The sequence below is a fragment of the Pithys albifrons genome, chromosome 7 (genome assembly GCF_047495875.1).
Source record: "Pithys albifrons albifrons isolate INPA30051 chromosome 7, PitAlb_v1, whole genome shotgun sequence".
Lineage (NCBI taxonomy): Eukaryota > Metazoa > Chordata > Aves > Passeriformes > Thamnophilidae > Pithys > Pithys albifrons.
In genome coordinates, this window is record NC_092464.1 from 7,003,753 (window position 1) to 7,027,076 (window position 23,324).

At 46.3% G+C, this 23,324-nt stretch overlaps 1 protein-coding gene across 1 annotated transcript; it reads right to left on the reverse strand.

Annotated features, from left to right (window-relative positions):
* Window positions 1-11,099: 11,099 nt before the first annotated feature.
* Window positions 11,100-19,124, reverse strand: CRYGN (crystallin gamma N). The gene is given in 4 exon segments (XM_071560106.1): window positions 11,100-11,321; window positions 16,713-16,858; window positions 18,569-18,824; window positions 18,826-19,124. Coding segments are annotated over 4 exon segments (588 nt in total). The 5' UTR covers window positions 18,876-19,124; the 3' UTR covers window positions 11,100-11,185.
* Between the last annotated feature and the right edge of the window lie 4,200 nt (window positions 19,125-23,324).

Here is a 23,324-nt window from a genome sequence, read left to right on the forward strand (position 1 = left end):
AATTGCATTCACATCTGGCCTCTGGAAGATTTCTCAGTTGTTTGTCTGCCTCGTTGTTAGCAGAGCCAAATCACTGTGTTACCTTGAGTAAGGGAGGAGCATTCACAACCTCTTACACCTCATTGCTGCTAAGACAGTTATAACTGATACCAAATGCCTGAACAAAACTGAATAATCCCCTGACTGAGGTTTGTACCAGGCTTTCAGGGCCAGACTGCCCCTGCTGCTGACAGCTACCACAAGAACTGCACACCCTTTCCAGGGCTCTGAGAAAGGAAGGGTGAAGTAAGTAGTGTCACCTCAAGGGATGTCAAAGCTTCTGCCCTCCTTGTGCCTCTGCATGTTTAGAGTCAGTGCTGTTCTTCAGCATTTTCTCCACCAAATTCTGCAGAGATACTTGGTGAAGAGGGCACCAGTGTGAACATTCACCATGAGGATTACAAGCACCTCTGAAGCTTGAACTGCTCAAATATAGTATCTCAAGTTGGATTCATAGATAAAATATTCTCATGATGCACCTATTCTTTTTTTGTAGCACTTCATGTTATTTATAAGGTGCATTTCTCGTGCATGTCACAAGATATGTGGCTCTGCCTTCTTAAATACTCTCATCCAGGGCTGCATTTTACTCCTACCTGATCTAAGACAGGTTTGCTCGTGAAAACTGTAACAACCTCCATCTCTGTGTGAGTTTGGGCTCACCAGTGGACACGGGGTGTCTCTCATGTTGCTCTTGGGCTGAACAGAACTGGGACAGCAACAGAATCACTGGGCCCACAGTGCCAGTGCCTGGCAAAATCCTACTGAAAAAAGTCAGGTGGTGACTGATGTTCTGTTGGGGAGGGCAAAAAGTCAGTGTGAGGCAGCCTGATGCTGTGCACTGATACCAGCACCACAGGTAAGGTGGCAGGATGTCACCTCACTCTCCAAACATACCCAGCAGTTTGTCTGGTGAATAAATCTTTCCTTGCCTCTGTTCTCCTTTTTACCTCTGCCATGAGTTTCAAGTAGTGTTCATCCCACTCTTGTTTTGGGAAGGCATCCTGACTGGAGTCCTTTTCTATTGAGAAGAGAGATTGCAATTCAGCTGGTCTGTAACCGTCTATTTCCATTCATTCCTGAGGTTTTCCAGCTGCCCACAAAAACAATGCACTGATACACTCTGTGCAGAATTGAACCACATCCAGAACAAAGGGTTAGGTGGGGCCAGGAGATTCAGGGAGTGTTCTTTGTCCTGGAAAACAGATTGGATACTGGCATGGCATGATCAGAAAGATGGTGGTGAAGAAGCAGTCTGCTGATAACCCAACCCATACACTGTCCACATGCCAGACTTCAGGGTCAGACATCCAGACCCTTGCTGGGCAAGTGTCAGGAGTAGCAAACTGAAGCATCTAAGAGCTGGGAGGAAAAACAAACTGAATTCCAAGGGGGGCTGATGCTGCACTTTCACGGATGTAGAGCAGACAGATTTCATCAGAAAGGTTGTAATATTTATTTAATATTTCACTTAAGGTCTCTCCCTTCCTTTTAACCTATTTTTCCTCTTAACAGAGAGGCATAAATTAAGTAATAAAAATTGCTAACAGTAAAAATTCTTGATTTATACCACCAGCAGATCTCAGGCAGAACTCCCTGTTGAGTTTGAGGGAACAGCCTGATTAAACATTGATGCCACAATATGGTCTGTCTTAGCAACAACACTCACAAGTGAAATTCATCTAGGATGTAAACTGTGACATTTAAAATGCCTGTTCGGTGAAACTTGACCAAAAAACAAATAGTAATTGCTGTGAGTGACTCTGGGGAGTAAAGGCAATTGCTGTGCCACTTTATGGAACATTGTATGTGAATCACTGAAGCTCTTAAGTCTTCTGCTGCCTTTTCCCTGGCCTCAAGAGGTTAACTTCTTCCCAGAGCCATTCAGTGAGGTGGGAAATAAGAACCGTGTGCCACAGAGCTGTGTCTGGTGTGGGTATGTGGTGATCCAGATGGTTTGTTCTTTGTCTGAGAGACCCACTGGAGAGAATAATGAGGGGCTTCAAAAGAGGAATATTCTTCCTGCCAGAAGTGGTCATTTAACCAGGCCTTTGCTTATTTGTTGGGGGAGATTACTCACGGGGTCACCTGGCAAAAATGACTGGAAGTTATGAAAGAAAGGGCCTCCTGCCAACTATTTAAGAGAAAGAGGGAGAGAAATGGGGTAGAAACAGGAGAGAGAGCAGTGAGTTGGCTGCAGGGAAAGGATCGTTTTGAGATTCAGAGGAGAAGCCAAGAACCAAGGCTGTAAAGGGAGAGAGAGGACCCCAGGCTCCTTAGAATGCTCAATGCTATTTTCTGGTGGCATTGAAGTGTAAGTTGAAAGCTGAGGCACAAACACTTTTACACACAGCTTGTGGAGCCCTTACAGCAGAGGTGAAGCTCTAGGAAGGGGTCAAAAAGAGCACCAGAGCAACCTGGGTCTTGACCCTGATTCTGGAGGTTTAGGGCAGCTGAGCTTCCCCATCCCACCTCCAAAGAAGGGCAAAGAGAGGCTGTGCTATGAACCCAAGACTAAGGTTCACTCAGGTCACTTACGGGTTGTTCACTGTAACCAAAGTGCTGCTTTGGGAGGTCATTCCTGAGATACCCCCATAAATCTCAGCCGGGACTGTTGTCACACCAGCAGGGACCTTCTGGGGCCAAGGCAGGGCAGACTCACACAGGGTTTGGCCTTGATCATGCCAACAAGGGAAGCTGTCACAAGGCATCCACTGAGATCCAAGGACAAAGAAAATACACAGACCCAGCATAGTTTCCTGCAGCTTACACCACTCTGACAAAACATCTGCTCACCCGGAATAAAATCCCTCCCCTGTTCTAAGCAGATCAATTCCCCCTGAAATAGCAATAGGAACTCCTGCATCTGCTCACACTGTGGCCAGGCTTTGGCCCCAGGAGAATGAGGCCTTTACTAACTCAGGCTGAGCTGTCTGCTTTATCTTACATTCTCCTGTGAGTAACTTTTCTTATTACACCTCTTTACAAAAGCACCAAACCCCAAGCAGGCAGGAAAGCCATCCAAAACACAGAAGAATTATGACAGAGGCTCCAGCATCACGGGACTTTGGAAGGGTTATTCATTTAGTAAAGAAGTAACTGTGCAAATGGAACTCTCTGGCAGCATTTGTGTGATGATAATCACACTGATTAAGTGTTCAAGCCTCAGTGTACACTGGGAACAGCACTAGGACCTAGAAAATAACCACCCCATGCTTTTGGAAGACAGCTGAAGGATCTTCCTGTTCTGCTCTGTAAGTGATCCATCTCCTCTCGCAGATCTGTTCATTTTGGATGCAATTGCTCAAAATATGCATTACTTATGGTCAGACAGATATATACAAAGGGGACTAGCAGTTGTGCTGTTAACCCTTGAGATCCCCATTAGGCTGAGCCGTACAGTGAGGAAAAGATTCAGAGTCCAGTTTTACTACAACTAACTTTGATAAAGACATTGGATTAGCTAAGGTTATTAAGTTAGGGAATATATTTTTCCCCCTCCTCTCTATATTTGGCTTTGATCTCCATTGCCATTTATTGTGAGGAGGGTGCTCATTCTCCTGATTTCTGTGTTGGTGAAGGAAAGGAGAAGCTCATCAAACCAAAATGGCCTTGATTCACTTGCAGCCTTGAATCTGATATAACATATTCATCTAATCATCACTCTACAAAGGTGTCACTGAATATCCAATGTTTGATTCTCAGGGCATAACAATGGCACAGAAGTGACAGAAGAAAAGAGTGAGGACAGAAGAGGTGCTATTTACCTTAGTCAGCTGCTTTGGGGCTTCCCACCCTCCATCACTCCCCCACCTTCCAAGCATGAATTTCACAACTGAACCACTGAAATTATAAAACAATAGTGACTTTGCAGAGGCACTACTGAAATACGCAGCCTTGAAGCTCCTTAACAGGAAAGGAAATGTGAAGAGTGACTTTTAACCATGTAGGAACATGTGCATGCTGTTGGCCAGCTATTCAGCTGTGGTAAATTGGTGCAGTCAGGCTAAATAAACTTGATTGAACTATCTGGCTTGCCTCATGAGCCAGCTCTGCCCCAGGATCCTGATCCAGCCAGTGTCCCTCTGGGATGGGCCACAGTAGCCAAGGCACAGCTCTGGGCCTGCCCTAATTCACACTAATTGCACCAGCTGCCTCCAACGCTGGATAATCACCCTGTGCATCTGGGAAATCAGAGTGTCCCTGTCACTGCTGCACCCAGCAGAAGTCAAGAACAGCAAAGGACTGAGACTGCCATCTCCCAACACAGTTTTGGGTCTTTTCCATACAAGCCAAAATGTTCTGCTGCATTTTTCAAGACCAAATTTTTGGACCCAAAGGGAAAATACATTGATTTGAATGTTTTCATTATTATTATTATTGTTATTACTATTATTCTTACTATTGTTCATCTGTCTTTCTGAGGAGGTGCTGGGGAAGGAAAACCTTCTGAAATAAATCAGTGCAAGCTTTAAAAAGCTGGTAACCTGTGCCCTCCCCTGGAGCTTCCATCATCTTGACAGCAAGTTAATGCTGAGGAGTCAAATACCAAATTAAAAGAAAAAGGAAAGAAAATAAACAAAGAACTAGAACAAGGGAAACTCTGTCTGGTACTTCTTTCCAGCCAAAGAACTCTTTAATAGCAAACTATTAGACAAATCCCAGGCCTGGGGGGGTGTTACAGAGGTTTTGGATTCCTACCAGAATTTTTTGTGTGTATGTCTCCAAACCTGTATTGTCTGAATGCAGCTGAAAAGAAGAGTCATTCAGTATAATTAGAAGTTTTCACAGTGTCGTGGAAGTCCCTGGTTCTGATGAGATATACAATCCTTAATTGTCAAGGGACCTGACTATTAAATATCATTTGTTAATAAGTTTTAAGAACAGAAGTCTGAAACCTTTGATTGCCAGCTCTGTAGTAAGACCTGAACAGAAATTATAAATTCCAGAATTCAAAATGGTGTTTGTCTGCTTTTCTCCCTCTCTTTTTAGAATAGAGATGACAAATTAATCTGGCCCCAACCCCCAGTGAAAAAAAGGCTCTATTATTTCCAGAAAAATCATTTCAGAGGGCAAGTCAATAATAGCAGGACGCACACAAAATAAAACCTCTGAAACAGTATTTGTATTATTATTACTATTATTATTGGTTCAGATGACTCAAATGCTATTGTTTTCTTCTTCCGTTACCAGCCAAGAAAACCAAAGACAACCACATAAATTTTTGCAAATCTCAGCAGTTTTGATTCCCCCTTACATTGCTGGAGCAGCTGTTGCACTCACAGAGTTTAGCAGATCGGCTCTGTATGTGGACTGGCCCTCCCTGTGCTTTGTCTTCTTGAAAACTTGATTTAAGAGCAGGATTTATGCACAGCTTACCCCGCAGAACTAAAGAAAGCTTAGGCATGTTCCTGTGTCAGAGCAGGCTCAGTTACGTGCTGGTACCTTATGGCTTACCTATCATTGGTTCATGTACAGGTAAGAGACTGGTTTTAGTGGTGGCCATCTTCAGTAAAGTATACAAGGAAGTCATCCATCCCATGGACATTCTTTTATTATTTCTCTTCCGACAGTACAAAAAATGGGGAAGGTCAGCTGAAACCACAGAGTCTTGCCCATCTGTGAGTCAGGATCACTCACCACCATCACGGGGCAACAACGTCAAAGCTTAAAAGCTCCTCTCCAACATGAATGAGCCTGTGCTGCCCATGAGTGGGCTGCCTTGCCTGCTGTGGTGTCTTGCAGGGAAAGAGCTGCCCTGCTGTCCTACCCCATTGCAGATCATGAGCCAAGAAATACTCACATGAGAAAAGAGCTGTCGTAGTTTATGTCAGGCTAAACAAACTGAATGGTGACATACCAGAACTGCTGCAATGAATTAAACAAATATTTTTAAAATTGCATTTTTTCCCATGGAATAGCAGGGACTGATCCTTCACCATCCCAGACATTGGAGTATCCTTGCAGGAGCACATGAAGGCATTCTGACTGAGAGGGAGCATGCAGTGCTTTTTGGACTGTGTGAGTGAGTGCAGGTGTGAATGCCTACAGGACATGTGGATTTACCACAATCCACTAGAGATCATCATATTCAAAAAAGGAATTTGCATTAACAATTTCAATATGATTTCATGTTTACTTCACGCACAATTTGACTGAATACACTGGTACATTCCTCCATATGTTAACATGCTTAAACCAGGACAGCTTGCCTTGATTATAGACTGTCTTATTCTGAACCACATAAAGACGGTCAGCTGTCCATGGAAAACATGGTGCATCCACTTGCTCTTTCTTGAGCACCTCTGTTGCTCCGTGGAAAATTAATACACATTTTACTTCTGTCTCTGTTTATTTTTTCCACTCTTTTCCATGTGTGTTTGGTTTCCATCACTGCCACGAGTAAACATGGGAACAGCTCACAATGTGTGGGATGTTATTGCACCTCCTCTGCTACTGAAGGGTGACTTCTGGAACAAGAGGACACCAAGCTACGTGAGTCCCAACCACTGAAGGTTGATTTAACTGAATTTAACCTTGGCAATAAAGCAGATTATTTAAAAATAAAACCAAAACCAAATCACCATTTGCAATATTGATGATTCTGACCACATTATGCAGATTATCTGATTCAGAACTTGTTAGCCGTATCAGATTTACTCTTGGACAAGAGTCTGAGCCCATGGATAGTAAAAATTTCAAGGCCAAACTTGTTTTCACCCAAGTTAGCTTTCCTTTGACTTCAATACAGCCGGGAAAAGAAAGTGAAAACCAAGCTAGACAAAGTATGGGAGCCAGGATATCTGTCAGTGCTCCCAGAGTATCACAGAATGGGTAAGGTTGGAAGGAATCACTGGAGGTCATGCAGCCCAACCTCCTGGCTCAAGCAGAGTCCTCTAGCAGTGTCCAAACAGCTTTTGAGTATCTCCAGGAAAGGAGGCTCCCCAACCCTCTTGGACAACCTGTCCCAGCTCTCAGTCACTGAGATATTTTCACTCTGGATTTTTACCCTGCCATTGCCTGTGCTTTAACAGTGACCAGGGCTCTCCTCCTGGTACCAGTGTTCAGAGAAACCTTTTCAAGCTCTTCATTTCCTTTCTGCAATCAGTCAAAGAGGTCACTGTTGAGCCAGACTTTCTACTTAAAGAAGTAATAAAACATCTCTAGCAGACACTGGGGAGTGAATTCATTTTCCCCAGATCCAGGGAGGTGTTGCTGGAGGAGGAGAGAAGAAAGCACAGGAAGGTGTGAGCATGGGGCAGCCTCAACAGCAGGATAACATCTCTTGAATTCCCCAGGGAAGGGACATGGCTGTGCAGCCCTTTCACCTATGAAAGCAGTTAGTAGAGATTCCCTTTGAGCTGTGACAGCACCACGCATGCCAACAGTGGGCCAGTAAGCAGTTTCTTCCCGGCCTTCACTATATGTACACATACCAGGTGATATATCCATGCACTGCAGTTGCTCAGATACCTTCCAAAGATTCATTTGAAAGCGACATTCCATCAGCTTTGCACATTATCCAGCTACAAAGAAAGGACATTTGTGAATGCAGGCATTCTGGCAGGAGCTATTTGCTTTGAGGCCAGATGTAATTCAAAGTTATTCTGAATATTACACTGCAGCAGCCTGGCCAAGCACAGTAATGCTGATTATTAGGGTTTTCCTGGTTTTCCAGATGGATCTGATTTCAGCTAGTTCTCTCTCTTGTAATTAATAACTTGTCCCTTTTGTTCATTTTGAATCTTTGTTTTATCTTTGGCATTTTGTGGAATAGTTTCCAATTTACTTGATCCGTTTCTTGCCTCCTCAGTGCACGTAGCAGAACTCATTCAGCCATACAGTTTAGTGACATGCAGCTCAAATCTCTGCTGCCCAATCTCACATCCATTTCACATCGAGCTGGCACTTTTGTCATTTATATTTTATACACTATAAACTCACAAATCATACCATTTCTTACTAGAGCAATGTCAATAATCTCCTTTAAAAAAAAAGAACAACAAAAAAACCCCTAACCAATAGCAAACATATGGGATCTGTACGTTCTGTCCTTTAAACAAGTGCAGATTTAGCAAGGAGGGGGAGGGAAAAGGAAAAGCACAAGAGCCACATCCCCCACTGCCAACGCAATGCCTGTTCCTGCAGCACCAGTGTTTGGATTAGGCCCATGGCCACTCTACTCAGGTTTCAAATCAGGAAAAAATAGATGAAATTCAATTCCTTGCTGCCAGTTTTTAGCAAGATTAGACTTCTGCTTACAGAGGATTTTTTAAAACAGCCTTTGCATGAGTCCAGCTCTTTGCATTGAGAGTGTGTTCATAAATGGGATATCAGATGTTAATAAATGACAAGTATTTACTCTGTAGGCATATTACAGACATGTGTAAAATGTGCTACAGGAGGCTAAACATTCACTGGTTACAAACAGGCTTAGACACAACAGCATGGATTAACCAGACTGCCTTTTTTGTGCTTTAACTCCCAGCACACAGCACAGCTCAGTCCAGGACTTGGATCCTAAGTACTTCCACAATTTAAATAGCAAATATTAATCTACCAGAACATGTAAACAAACAATTAGTTTGAAGTGTGTAGATGAAGTGGGCTTGCCCCCAGTAGCTGGATGTTGGAGCCAGCCTGTATATCTGTGTGTACGTGCACAGTCCCACACGTCCCATTAAGGACAAGGAGGGATGTCAGTGGGTCCCTCTAACGCTGGTCTGTACTGAAGGAAGTTGGACCACTGAACACTGGAAGCCGAACCGCACAATATCTGTGATATCACAGCTCTGATCCCAGCATTAGTGGGACAGTCACCTCTTCAGGCTTGGGTGCACCAAGTGTTGAGAAACCCAGGTGTGGGGGTTTCTGGGCTTATGCTGTTGTTCCCAGGGGAATGTGGGCGCATGGCTGTCCTCTATTTTCATTTCTTTTGTCCTGAAAATACTTGGAGCATCTGGGACTCCAGTTACTGTATAGTTTAAAGCCTTTGTTTCTTTATCATTCATGCTGCACCGTGACATTGGATGTGCTTCAAATGAAGGAAAAGCCTCCTTTAAAGCTTGTCACAATTCAGTGCCTGTCTTTCTGTGGGACCACATTTTGGGGTTTTTAACAGATTAATGGCCAGAAGGTCACAGCAGAGAGCACTGCATATGACTGAATATTAACTTCAAATAGAGTGCATTGAGCTCAGGAGCCGATTAGAGCCTTCATGAGGCAAGAGCAACGCTAATCCTGGAAGGACTCCTAAAATCTTTCGTAAGCTGCATTTAATTAAAAAAAAATGAAACACGCAAGAGTTGATGCACGAGTTGTACACTTGTACATCCCACTCAACGAATGAATCATTTCCCTGCCTTCTCTGACACAGAAATACCTTGCAACCCATTAAAGATACTAAATATTTTTACAGCTCCAATGGACCACATGCCACCATGAGCCACCCAGGACATGAAGTCCATAGCTGGGCTGGTGTCTCTGTAGTGCTTCTTCAATGATTTGCATAGAGGGTGACATCAGACCACAGGCTGTCTACAAGAGGACAGGATTGCCTGTACCACTGCTGAGGCAAACTGTTGATATTTTCACAAGGTAGATATTTGTTTGTATTTTCAGACCCCCCATAATACATATACAGCATATGTGCATCTGGAACAAATCTCAGTCAATGCAACTCTACCAATGGTCCCACTTCATCATGGGAAAAGCATGCGTTCTTCTCACACAGATCCTGTTGTTACCAGTTACTCCAGTCCTGTTATTGATAGAGAGCAACAGGAAGCCAAGAACGTCTAACTGGAAAGATGAATGACAAGGTGGATGTCTGTGAATTGATCAAATGGCAGCCAGACCCTACTGGGATGCAGTATAGGACCAGCCAGCCCTCTGCCCTGGCTCAAGGGCACAACCCTGCTCCTCCCCATCGCTCAGCAAAGGGCAGATTCCTGTTGTACATCCACAAAGCAGAGCAGCCCTGAAGGCACACACGCCTCATGCTCCACTGTGCTGGGGACCTGTCAGCCTTGCTCACATCCCTTCAAGGGCTAGGGCTGGGGTTAGATCAGCAGCCTTCCCACTGGATTAACACAGAGCTTTGCAGCTCTGCCGGCACCATGCCCGTGCCTGTCAGGATCTATCAGACAGCCAACCCTTAACAGCTAATAGAGTAATGGAGTGAAAAGAATTACTTCTTTCTGAAACAGCCAGAAACACTCCTAGCTAAGGCTGAACACAGCTTATGCTTTTACAGAAAGCAGGATACTGGGCTTTTGGGGGTTGCATTGCAAGGGGAAGTACCCAGGCTTGGATGGTCCATAGCTGAAGGGACAGAACAGTTCCCATCCCAGTTTCCAGCCACTGAAAGGGATTCAAGGCCACCAAAACAACTGGGATGAACTAGGAGCACCAAAAGGGAAGAAAGATGGGAAAAGGGTTGTACAATAAGCAGCAGCGCTGTGGCTGTTTTTCTTTCCTGCTGATCCCTCAAAATGCCATTGTCATCCAAAGGGCTTATGAGTCAGGGAGCAAAGAGAAGGTTACACAGGTTTTGGGCCATCAGGGTTGGGCTTTTTTAATATATTTTTTTAATATGTACTGATCTAAGGTCAAAGTAACTCAGGATGAATGATTTCTATCACCTTTGCATCAAGACCAACATGTCATGCTCAGACAGACCCCACGAGTCACTCAGATCCTACCATGATCCTCACGTGTCCTCACATGGCCTCTGACGGCTGCACGTCTGCGTTCCCAATACTTGTGTGCATCAACGTGACCCCCTCCAGGCACCAGGAGTCAGCTGGGCCCATCACGTGGTGGCCCTTGTTGGGGCAGAGTGAACAGGTGCCAGACCACAACCACAGCGGGAAGCAAGTTCCCGGATTTGCTTGTCACCACCGGTTCTGGCCCATCACTCCCATGCCCTCCTTATAAATCACTGCAGAGTAAAAAGGCAAATTCATAGCATGTAAATCAATCTTAGAAAAGTTGCAAGTCTGTTCTCTCTTGAACTCATGTTAGTTGTGGGGAAAAAAAAGGCACTTAGAACCAAAAGCTGGTATTTAACAATTTATTTCACAGGTCAGTGAATGGGGACGAGGGTGATGCTCAGCAGGCTATTGCTGGTAGGGTGGAAGCTCAGCTAGAAGTAGTTGACGACTCTCCTGATGGACTGGACGCTGGCACTGCGTGCCTGCCAGTCATTGAAGCTGCTGAACTCGCCGCGCTCCACCACATACATACGGCCTCGGTAGTTGGGCTCCTCGTACAGCACCCACCTGAGCAGAGAGGGGGGTCACTTGGGCCCCAGCACTGTGGTCATGCAAAGTGCCCACATGGAGGGGCTGCATTTAGGCATTGCAGAACCACAAACTACCAGGGCCTGATCCCGAGTCCCAGTCCCATCCTGCACACAGAAATGCTCCCAGTGGAAGTAACTGCAGGGCCTTCCTCCCATTTCCCCCAGCGTAGCCTGGTAATTATCCCCAGGTAGACTGGGCTTTGCCTTTAGAAGACACTGGATTACACCAGTGCTGATGTCTGGGACCAGGGGCTCCCTGCATCACATTACTGCAGGAATGCATCTCTCTGAGCTTCACCATGTGCAAGAGAAACAGTTTAATAGCCTTTGATAGTGCTAAAGAAGGACATCAGTGCCCTCAGCCCATGGATAAACCCCTTTTGGACTGTAAGGAGAAATGTGTAACACTTAATGGATGTTCTGCCTCTTTGAACTGCCTCATTAGCTATGATGGGAACCATATTTAGTAACTTCTCTTTGTTAGTAATTCTTAATGACCTCTTTGATGCTTTCCAACAGAGAGCAGGACTTGGCTTGGTTATCTTCACTTTATCTCTGTGTCTAGAGTTAACCACAACTTTCCCTTGGAATGCAGCCTAATAAATACAACACTCAATGACCTTGGTGACTTTGACATGCCTGACTTCTTCACCTGGCTTGGCTACCTCATTCCCTCTCAGGATGGCTCATGGCACGTCTTTCACCATCTGAAGCTCTTCAAGTCAGGAGCAATTCTAGTGGTCAAGAGGGACAATTTTGCTACTTTTCTCTCCCTTTATCTGCCTTTAGTCACACTGTATCATGATCTTAATGTGGCCACTATATAGATCTCCCATGCTGTTTAAACCAAGCTTTGCAATTGCTCTGACAGTTTTAGTCATGTTTCCACTATGTCATTGCTGAGCTGCTCATCTCTGTCTCTTTCCTCTCATCCTAATGGTTTTTACAGATTTTATAAGGATCTTTTCTGCTTGCCCCATCTATTGGCTCAGCAATGACAGCAGAGCAGAAATGCAAACCTTCAAATTATTTGGTTTCTGTGGTCTGTCTTGCCAGGAACTCAGCGGGGACATTGAGGTTGGGACCTACTGTATGTGGGATTTCCAGGGAAAAACTCCTTCAAGTACTGGATGGGTCAAACACTGCTGGGCTTCCAGGGTCAGACAACAGCTGGTGAACTCAGATCAGTCTGACCCAGGGAAAAAAAAGCTGGAGGCTTACGAAAAAGAGTTGTTTATAAAACCAGCCACCCACGGGCATTATGAAAAAAAAAAAAAGAGAAGTTTAGGGTATTTAGTCAAGCCACCTCACAGATTCCTTGACATATTTGGATTTGGTTTGTGTTTCTGAGAGGACACAAGGTGGGACTGTGGTGGTCCTTTCTCCCAGCTGCCTGTGCACTGGTACAACCTGCCTGGTGCTCCTCTCCTGTCCCTGCCCATGCCTGCACAGCCCTCTGCTGCACCATCTTCAGTGTGCTTCCTACAGACTTAAGCACTTCATTCGTCAGCACTTTATGCAGCCATGTCTGAACTGGGATTACAAAGCCATCCTGAAACTCCGTTTGCAGCACATGGGGACGGCTGCTCGGTATTGTAATGGCAGGTTGCCCTGAAGCCATGTACCCCCATCACATATCCAATGTGCACTGACAGAGAGTGTCCTCAGCTCTTCATCTTAATTGGGAACAATTTGTGGAATTATCCTCCTCCTCTAAATACACCCCTGCCTTGTTCCTAAGGCTAGCATGGCTTTCTTCCTTTTCTACCCCATCCCTTCATCTTACATACACTGCTCCATATTTTCAGTTGTTTGTGGATCTCTTTGGCCATCAGCTCACTCTCTCCCTCAAGCACTACTAAAAAGAGCTCCCAATCCTGTTTTCTGCACCTTTCAATCACTCCCTCCTGCTAATGCTATTGGAAGTACTGCATGGGGATAGGACAGTGGTGTCCACAGGCCACTGCTGGCCCACCAGGGCATGGTGGCTCTTTCAGCTCTTCTCTGGTCTAGGAAACCTTTCAACAACATGTGGACTTTGGGGAATAGAGCAGGGGGAAGACTAACCCTCATAGTCACTGTCTTTCCCAAGATTTCTTTGTTTCTGTCCAGACATACAGTTGATGTGTCTGCACGGTCACATGGAGGGAATGGGACAGGCTTTGGGGTAGATGGAAGCAGACTGAGTGACCTCACCTGGTGATAAGAACCCACTGGCTTGTGCCTTTGCTTAGGGAAAGGCTGCAAAAATGAAAAAAGGAATAAAAGGAATAGCAGAAAGATGGGAATAAAGTGTATTGGCAGTGCAAGGTGATGAGTGAAGGGTTGTATGGCTTACTTAGCATTTCTTTATTGCCTAAAATTTACGTTCTCTCAGACCATCAGTGAGAGAAGGAATTGACTCAGTCAGGAGCCCAGAAAACAAAAAAACATTATGATCCTGTTCTCAAGCCCAGCTTGGGAGAGCTGATCCAGGCACAGAGCACACAGCCCTCAAACATCTTGTTGCTGTGTTTCATTAGCACGTAAACCCAGAGCACATGGGAATAAAACACACATGGAACCATCTCAAACCCTATCATCCAAAACTGGATGCTCACCCTGAAAAACAAGGAGGTGAATGCTGCAGCATCAGCCTGGACCAAGCAGAAGGCTTTCAACAGGGCTCAAAGTTACTCATTCTCCATGTAGACTCGAGCAGTGACATAGGCAGGTATCGCCTCTACCAAGAAATAGGTAATGTTCTTTGGGCAGCAGCATTTGGATGCCTGTTCTGGTTGATATTTCACAACCTGCAGAACAACTACCAAACACTCCTAAATGCTTCAGCAGAATAAATGGTTCCTTCAAGTTATGTCAATGTGGCGTAGAAAAGCTTTTTTTGGGGTATTCTCCCCTGGACCTCAAAATAAATATGGCTTCTTAAAGTTGTTATTTCTAAGTAGTCCTCTGGGGAGTGGCTGAGGCACAAAAGAGAACAAGAAGAGCACGTCTTCATCTAAAATCAGATGATACCATATGTGATATTGGAGCTGGCTCTGCCTGTGGGAAGGGCAAAGCCACTCTCCACTCAACCTGCAACAGCTTCCGAGGAGGCGGCAACACCTCAGAACTGCTCCAGAATAGCAATCTCATTTCCAGCATGGCTTTAACAGCTTTATCATCACCCTTTCTGGCTGTGCGGGGTAACAGTTGCCAGCCCCAGAAGGGCAACAGGGAAGGTGCAGGACACCCTCAGCCCCACCACACACCATGCCAAAGGCAGACGCTCGTCTCCATTCCCGTGTTTCCAGATGATCCATCATCACTTCCCTCAGGCACAGCCACCTCCGCAAGCGCAGGCAGCAACTTTTTATCAGCACGTGACACCATCCATGAATTTTGAAAAGGAAGCAAATATTTCTGTATCCAACAGATGTCGTGTTGTGGGAATTGAGGGTGAAAATCACAGATCAAGGCTGTGGCTGAAACTCCCTTTGTCTCAATTGATCTCCAACTCCTCTACTCCACAAATGGCAGAGTATGGGTCCTGGGAGAGCTTTGTCAGGCTGAGCTTTCCCAGCACCACCTACACATGCAGCACCTCTGGAGGCACCTGGGCTTATATGGTCTATCCAAAGGAGAAAAGTGGTGCCATCAAGTCTCTTTCCCCCCTCACCTCTCTGCTGTGGTATCTCATCCTTTCCTTTCTCCTCCTGCAGCCTGGGGACAGCAGGTCCCTTTGCACTGTCCTGCCTTTACAGACCTTTCCAAGCATTTCCAACAACTGTCTTCCCATGATCTGAATGTAATGCTACAAACCTCAGCGAGTTTCCTCACCACACTCCTTTCAGTGCTTTATTTTTTCCCAATTTTTTATCACTACTCAAAGACCTGGAGAAGTCATGTCATGTTAACACAAACATTCCAGGCTCCCATGTGAGGGAGAGCAAGCTTTGTGCCCCTGATATATTTTGTAGGGGAGGGAGAAAATCAATCTGAAAAATTTAAATGCTTGAAAGTTTCTGGGCAGCTTCCCAATTTCTCAAGCTGCAGACTCTGCTACAAGGACCTGAGCACTAAATTGGCCCTAAAGCTCTTGCCAGGGTACTCATGGGCTCCCTCTTGACTTTATAGTGTTGGTACTCAAATGCTCAGCCCTAACAGGCTCCCCAGTGGGCTTCAGCCATTTCTCCCTGTTGGGAGTGGGTAGCTCTGCTCCTTAGTTTTAATGAACTGCCACTGCCTAGTCATAAGCCTGGAGTTTTGGAGGAGTCGAGGTCTTGGAATCAGAAAGGGTCCTGCAGGACACTCAATGTCAGGATGTCATGAGATTGGATGGCAACAACTGTTCTGAGGGAAAAATGGACAGAAAGGGTCCTCCTCTGCAGAGAGTTTCCTTCTGCCCCATAATTCCTTCCAGCCACCCTCTGCCTGGCTCTGGGAGGGTGTTATGGCATTCCCCAGCTCCCAGAACACTTGCAGTGAAAATGCAATTGTCAGGCAGAGAAAAGGGGAGATGGACAGCAAGAGAAAAAAGATATAAAAAGGACAAACACTATTAAGAAAATAAAAATTTCCACCAAAAAACCAAGGAAAAGGCAAAGCTGATGTCCTGCCAAGGCTTTTACGAGCATCTATAGGGGCAGGAGGATGGGGCTGAGCATCAGTAACTAATCCGCAAAGTGGGCTTATGAGGCACTGAGGATGACCAACCCCCCCATGGGGTGGCTGGGCATCACCACCACAGTTGCTCCTGTCTTTCAGAAGCAGGGGTTAATTTTAAGCCTCATTTTTGCTGTCCAAGGAGGAGGTTTCTGGTGTTGCAGCCAGCTGTGTTGAAGCCACTTGCAATATAAAACTCCTGATGTGCACCAACTGAGCCATCCATCTGCCCTCCCCAAAAGCCTCTGCACAGATTTTAAAGTGGTATTTGGAAACATGAACAGAAATGTTAGGAAGGGATGAGGGGAGGAAGGAAGGGATGAGGGGAGGAAGGGAAGAGGGAATGAAGGGAGGAAGGAAGGGAGGGAGGGAGGCAGGAAGGCAGACAGGCAGGAAGGTAGGAAGGCAGGAAGGCAGGAAGGAAGGAATGAAGGAGCAAGCTGCTTTCTAACGTCTTGTTCTATACACTTGGAAAAGGAGTCTTGGAAGCTCTTGTAGCTTGTGCTTAGCTGCCACTCTTTGAAGCAGCTTTCAGTGGTCAGGCTCCAAAATTCACCTTTAAACCACAGTCTTAATGCCCATTTTTAGGCTTTCTCCAAGTGCCCCCAGCACTGCCAGGCTTTTCCATGGGGAGGGAGACTCTGCAGTCCCCTCACTCCTTGAAGTGCTGGGCACAGGGTGTGCAGGGCAAGGAGCACAGCAGCAGACACAAGCAATTACTTACGCGCCATCACCGTACACTTTGAGGGCATTGATGCAGGTCTTGTCCCAGCCTTGTCCCTGCAGGAAGGAGCAATCTTCTGTCAGCTCCAGGCTGGGACCCCTAAAATGGCTCCCCTCGAATATCTCAATCCTGTAATGTTCACCGTGCTGGGAACAAAGGGATTCGAGTCAGCAACAGGACAAAAAAAGTGCATCAATTTATTTCTCCTGCTTTAATAAGACAAAGAGGAAGACAGAAGGGTGCTTTGGAAGGGGAATGTGAAGAGCAGTCCAAGACCATCGGTGCCAGCATGCACAAAGCACGCACAAACTTGTGCTGCTTCCCAGCACACCAACCAGGAAAGCAGCCAAAAAATTCCTCTTGCCTGTGCCTGGCTGCACCTTCCTGCAGCTGCTGGGGTGCATAAGCTCAGGCGCACGTAACCCCTTGTCCATCTGCAGATCCAAACCCCATTCCTCAAACCCTCCATCCCAAACACAGCATCAGCTGCAGCCCCAACTTTCTGTGCACCCACACAGCAAAATAAAGATATGGATCCAGAAGGATGCCGGATTATTCCCCTGAACTAATTTGGATTGCCTCCAGTTCCATGTGTGTAGCTGCTGTTCCTGGTGGGAGATGCTGTGCCTTTCTTTTAGGAAAACAAAAACAGGGAGAGGAAAAGGGAACTTTCCCAGCATCATTGTTGCTGCGTGAGCCCTTGACGTGACACGACGTAAATTACTCCAGGGAGATCTCCGCAGCCTGCGGCACAGCCATGTGGGACAGAGAGAGCTGAAAGGATGTTTTTAAGCCAAATTCAAAGAATACCTAAATGCATTTTTCAAATAAACAACGTCAGCACACAAGCAGACGGGGCTGTGATGCCAAATCCCACAGCAGGCAGCACTGGCAGCAGCCAAGCGGATTCCGTGCCTGAGCAAATATTCCTCCGGGAATCTGCACTGCAGAAATGCCTCCAAGCACTTGCTGGCACCTAACAGGGAAAACCTTGGACCAGGGAAGGAGGAGCACGTCCTTGTGCTGGCCAGGGTCCAGGGCCTGAGGCAGAGCACCCCTCAATGTATAGACCATGGAGGTGCTTTGGGAATAAGGTTACAGACTGGAAAGAGACCTACTGCTGTGCCAGGTGGGCTCATCATTGCCCAGGGGGTCTTCAGTGATAGGAGAGTCAATGGCAAGACCCAACAAAGATTCATTTTATTTTGTTACCTTTTAACCTTCCCAATTAAACCTTCCTCTCAACTGTGCTTTTAAAAGCTTTGTAACGGGAGGGGAAAATAATAGTTTATTTTAGGATTACTGGGGTGGGGTTTGCAACAGCAGAGAATTCAGCTAAAATTTGCTAGGACCAGCCCAGCTGCCCCCACAGGTCCAATTCAGAAAACCCTCAGGCTGCCCATTCCCCCTCCAGGTCTGTGGGGAGCCCAGGCTGCCACAGCTCAAACTTGCCTTGGGCAATGAATCTCCTACTGGGTTCCCTGGTGAATATTTCACAGCAGCTTACACGAAAAAGGAAAAGCACATGGTAGCAGCAGGACCATGCCATCTCATCTGGAAAATCACGGGAATATCTCATCCCATTAAAGGCACTGAACTTCACTGTGAGAGGAAGATGTACCTTCCTCCTGTCTGGAGACACTGGAAACTGTGTCTTGGCTTTGTGGCCTGTGCAGGTCACTCCAAGGGGGAACAAATCTTCCCCAGAAAACTATTTCCCTCTCAACAGGACATACTATTTCTAAAGAACACAGATTTTATGACTTTTATTCATGGGGCTCCCGTGACCAGGAGAAATAAAACCCAACAGTGTTCCAGCTGGGAAAGCCAAACACCACCAGCAACATCCAACTCACCATCCCGATGGGCCGGCAGGAGCCCAGGTGGTCACTGCGTCCATTCCAGCGATAGAAATCAGGATACTCTCCATGCTCCAGGATGTACTGCTGCCCTCGGAAGTTGGGGTGGTCGAAGCAGACCCAAGCTCCACTCTGGACGCAGATAGAGTTGACCCGGTTGAGGAAACCTTGGTCCTGGAAGCTGTTGCAGCTGCCACAGACCTCCAGCTTCCTGCCTGTGAAGCATTTGCCTTCATAGAGAGTGATCTGGGGAGGGAGAAGAATGAGCCTGTGGTGAGAAGCAGGGGTATGGCTGGACCGCCATTTCAGGCAGTTGGGAATCTCTTGCAGCTGCATCATTTCATGGTGGTTTGGGTTATTTTAGCTGCTTTCCAGCAAAGGGAGCACGGCATCACTGGCATTTTTTCCTAAGAACTGTGTTTGTTTTTCTGGGAACACAGCGCATCTCGCATTTACGACACTTCTCGCCACCTTGTGCTCTCTCATACATATTTCCAGCAGGAATGTTTAAACAGGAAACTCAGCTCCCGAAATGCAGCTCCTTCTGCCACACCCTCCCCATCTCTGCTCCCGAATTTACTCCCGGCATCATCACTCATGTTGCGTATGTTGAGTCTATTATCCTCATCAGCTCCTCCAAGCCGGAGGGTGCTGGGGCTGAAAGGGAAGCAGTTGGGTCGTTACTTACTTTTCCCGAGTATTGAGACATTTTCTGCTGGCTGTTATCCAAGGCCAAGAGCAGGAGCCAGCCCCAAAATGCGATGGACAGAACATTGGACACCCCACTATATAGGGGCTGGCGGGAGGGGCCAGGCCAGGGCCGGTGTCCAGAGGGCTTTCCAACAAAGCCGCGGGAACGGGGGGCTTTGCGCTTTCCTGCTTCGTAGGCAGAACTGCTGGTAACGGGGCTGCTGAGCCCGGCGTTTTGATTTTGGGCAGATGATCTGACAAAAGATTTGCTTGGCAGGGCTTTGGTCGATTAGCAGTGCACATTTACTGCTCCTTTTTGGAGGACTTCTTTTTATTTTTTTTTAATTTTTACTTTTTGGCTGTTTTTTCCTCTTTATTTCTTTTTTGTTGTTGTTGTTTCCTCCCCCCCACCCCACTCCTTTTCCCCCTTCTTTTTCCTTTTTTTTCTGTCCTTTTTTCCTTTTTCTCAGAACAGATAACAAGTAAGGAAACAGCAGCATCTCTAAGCATGGCGCATAATTTTTCTCTTAGGTTTGCTGCCGTTCACTATCAGGCTGCTGCTATTTTCCAGCTTCTTCCCACCTTTTGCAGTGTGGCAGCCAAGGGTGGACATCCTTGGAAGACTCCTCACCAATACACACTAAAGTCCATCCATCAAACCAGTGGTTTCCCATTCAACCCTTCAAACCTCTTTAAATGGCATCTCCAAAAGCCAAGATCTGGTTCCCTCCAAAGCACAAATGCTGGGCTCACAAGCACCATTTTTATGAGTGTTTTGATCTTTCAGCACTGACGCCCTGACTCACAGCTGCAGAACAAGATTAGAAGGACTTTTGGATCATAAAGTACTGCAATAAAGTAACACATACTGCAGCTATATGGGACCATAAAGTCCTCGTCTATGTTAAGAACATCCTGAGATTTTAACTGTCTACTTTTCAGGACAAACAGCAAAGGAAACCCCCAGACCATAAACCCCATCATTTTATATTAATGAGTCAGGCTAGGAAGAGATAAAGGCAAATGGATGCAGGTGGCCCAAGGACCAGCATTCAGAGATGTACCAGGGGTTAAAAGATTTGTCTTTTATGCTAATTAATAGCTCTGGAAGAGACTTCACACACAGGTCCTGCTCATCAAATCCTTCTCTTCCTCACCCACTAGGCCCTCATAACTTCCCCTTGCTGCTGCTGCTGCCTCTTATCCAGGACTACCAGGAACACGCTTTAAATCCGAACCCTAAAACCTCATTTCTTGGCAGGTCCAAGTGCTCACATGTGCCAGCAGCCTCGATTGGCAACCCCGCTCTGCTGCCTTGGTTCACTGCTTCACTTCAAGATTAAAGACCATTCCAGAAGAAAGGATGTCATTATTAGGGCTTAAACGTACGCCGCCCTCTCAATTAAGATGTAGAAGTTAATAAGCGCGTGTGTGCGCACACGTAGGCTGGGCTGGAGGATATTGGTTGACTGAGATGTGCTGGAGGAGGAAAGAGGGAGGTGGCACTTTGCACTGGGAGAAGAAACATGTTCTTCAGCTGATGCAGGTGAACCTGCCCTGGCACTGCAGAGACACGGTCTACATTTATATGTGCTGATGAGATGCAGGAAAGAATGAAAAAACCACATCTAATTAAAAAAAAAAGCCTACCCAAACCCTCATTGAAATGCTGGTGCTAATTTTTAAGGTGTTAAATTAATCACCAGATGGTGTAGAGGGAAGGAACAGTGCACAGAAAGTGCTGCTTGGAAGAGCAGCAGCCAGAGTGGGGGACACTAGCCTTGTTCCCATAAACCAGCCCTTCCCTGTGGCCTTGCACTCAGAGCCCTGAGAGGGAAGGAGATGCATCCCTCTTCTGAGTCATGGCTGGGAGCATGACCAGGATGAGGTGGCACTGTCATTGGCACTGGGACCCAACTCTCCATCCTTTGAGGTCGTTAACAGCACAGTGCTCTTTGCACTGGCCATGAGCTGTTGTTCAGTGCCTGGAGAGACCCACAGTATCCACGGCAAACTGGCCCTCAAGTACCCAGGAAAGCAAGTGTTACCTCAGGAGGAGTTTTTATTTTATGGAACCACAAAAGCCTGGTTTCCTCTGGCTCTGTCTCATGATGGTATTTTCCTGTTTCTTCTAAGGTGTGAGACTACATCAAATGTGCAGGAATCTGAGACTTGTGCCCAGCTGTCAGATTTGTTAGAAGTTGTCCAACAGGTTCAAAAGCTCTTTTAGGAGAGATGGAAAGAGGGTGTGACAACTTTTTTCTCATTTCTTTGAGAAACCACGTTAAAGATATGAAACAACAAAGGACCCATCTCTAGGAAAAAAAAAAAAGAAAATTATGGGGAATAAAAGAATATGGAGGAATGGTAAATGATAATTCCTGGACAATCCCCCTTAATTCCTTGCCAAAGATGGAAAAGCTGACAAGGGAAGAGAGAAAAGAGAAGCCTGAGGAGCCTGTGGCCACTAGCAGCCTCTCAGGCACGTGATGCTGGGGCAGACAATTTGCTCCAGGCTGGAGCCAGGAGGGTGAGCAGGGTGTGACATCACTAATGCGAACAGTATTCCTTGTCAGAGGCTTAGCAGGATTAGTATTCTGCTCAGAGGTACCTACTGTGGCAGGTACAACCTCCCACAAACAACAAGGGAGCAGTGGCTGAGGAGTTGCTCCACATCCTCTGTAAGGGCCACACTTCAGCTTTGGGAGGAGCCTGTGGTATCTGCAAAGCAGTGCAACACCTGGTGCAGCAAATCCATCTCTCAGGGCTGCCAAAATGCCATCTTGCTTTAAAAAGCTCATGGATTCTTTACACACCTCAGTACAAGAAACTTCGAGATCATTAGATATGGAACAACCATGGGTCTCGCTCCTTCTCACAGATTTTTTGGCTTGCTGCTGGGAATGATGAGCACATCCTGCGAGCCTCTTCAGAGCAGCAACAGACCTCAGAGCGAGAAACCCTCCCTGTGACTCAAAGGAGATTTTCATGTGAAACCCACTTTGCTTGATGAAGCCCACCCCAGACCAGTTGCCAAAACACTAATTTCTGCAGGTGATTAACCCACTCCTAGTGCCCAAGCACACCATGTGCTTCCTCCCAGACTGCTGGGGAGGCTGGTTACACTGACGGCAGAATGTCCTCCAAAACATTCAACCCACCCTCTCATTGACAGAATACATCACCTGCTGCTGGAAATGGGAATCAGCTGCCAGGCAATGGGTTTGTGCTCAATATGTTGTCTTCATCATGGATGTACTAAGACCCAGAGTCTCTGCAATATCTCTGCCAAGAGTGGCCATCCCACACCCTGGCCCACCATGCAACACCTTGTGTCACCCGTGACTCCAATAAACCTCCTCATACTGAGCAAATCCTGTCATAGAACGATGGTTCAGATCTGGCCAGGCTCCTGATAAGAAAAATAGCTTCTCACCTTGGAGATGGGACTGACCCGTCAGGTTTAGCCAATTACAGAGACGGATATTGAAAAAAATCTAAAAAGCTTTTTTTCAGCTAGGGGTTAGTGTTAGTGCAGCTCATGGCACAACTCAGCCAGCATCTGACCCAAATGGACTTGGACTTCATTTTGAGAAAGCCTGGAGTTTCCACTTCCTTTGTGTTCCATTGTATTTCAAAAAGTAAAAGCTCCAGTGGGGAAATGGGACACCTAAGGAAGAGCTGGATGCTGAGGACACCCCTCACCCAGACTAGTTCAGCCACATTTCCACACACCTGTAATGTGTTGAAGGCAACAGTGCAAAAGTTCTCACTCCCCCTCCCCAACTATCAAATTTTGACCTTATTACATGAGGCGGTGAAGATGAGTCAGTATTAGCAAAATGCTCTGAAGATGAGCAGTCCTGATTACATAAAGACTAATCAGAACCTGTTGATTTCTCCTTCTGGAGCGGCTCTGGCTCAGCAGTCCTAATTAGCAGGGTATGCCCAGCAAGCCCAGGCACATCGTCAGCACCTGCACCACGTTCACACAGCAGCCTGTGACATCTGCAGCAGCAACAATTCTTCAGCAACAAAGGTGCAACACTATACATTTCTTTTT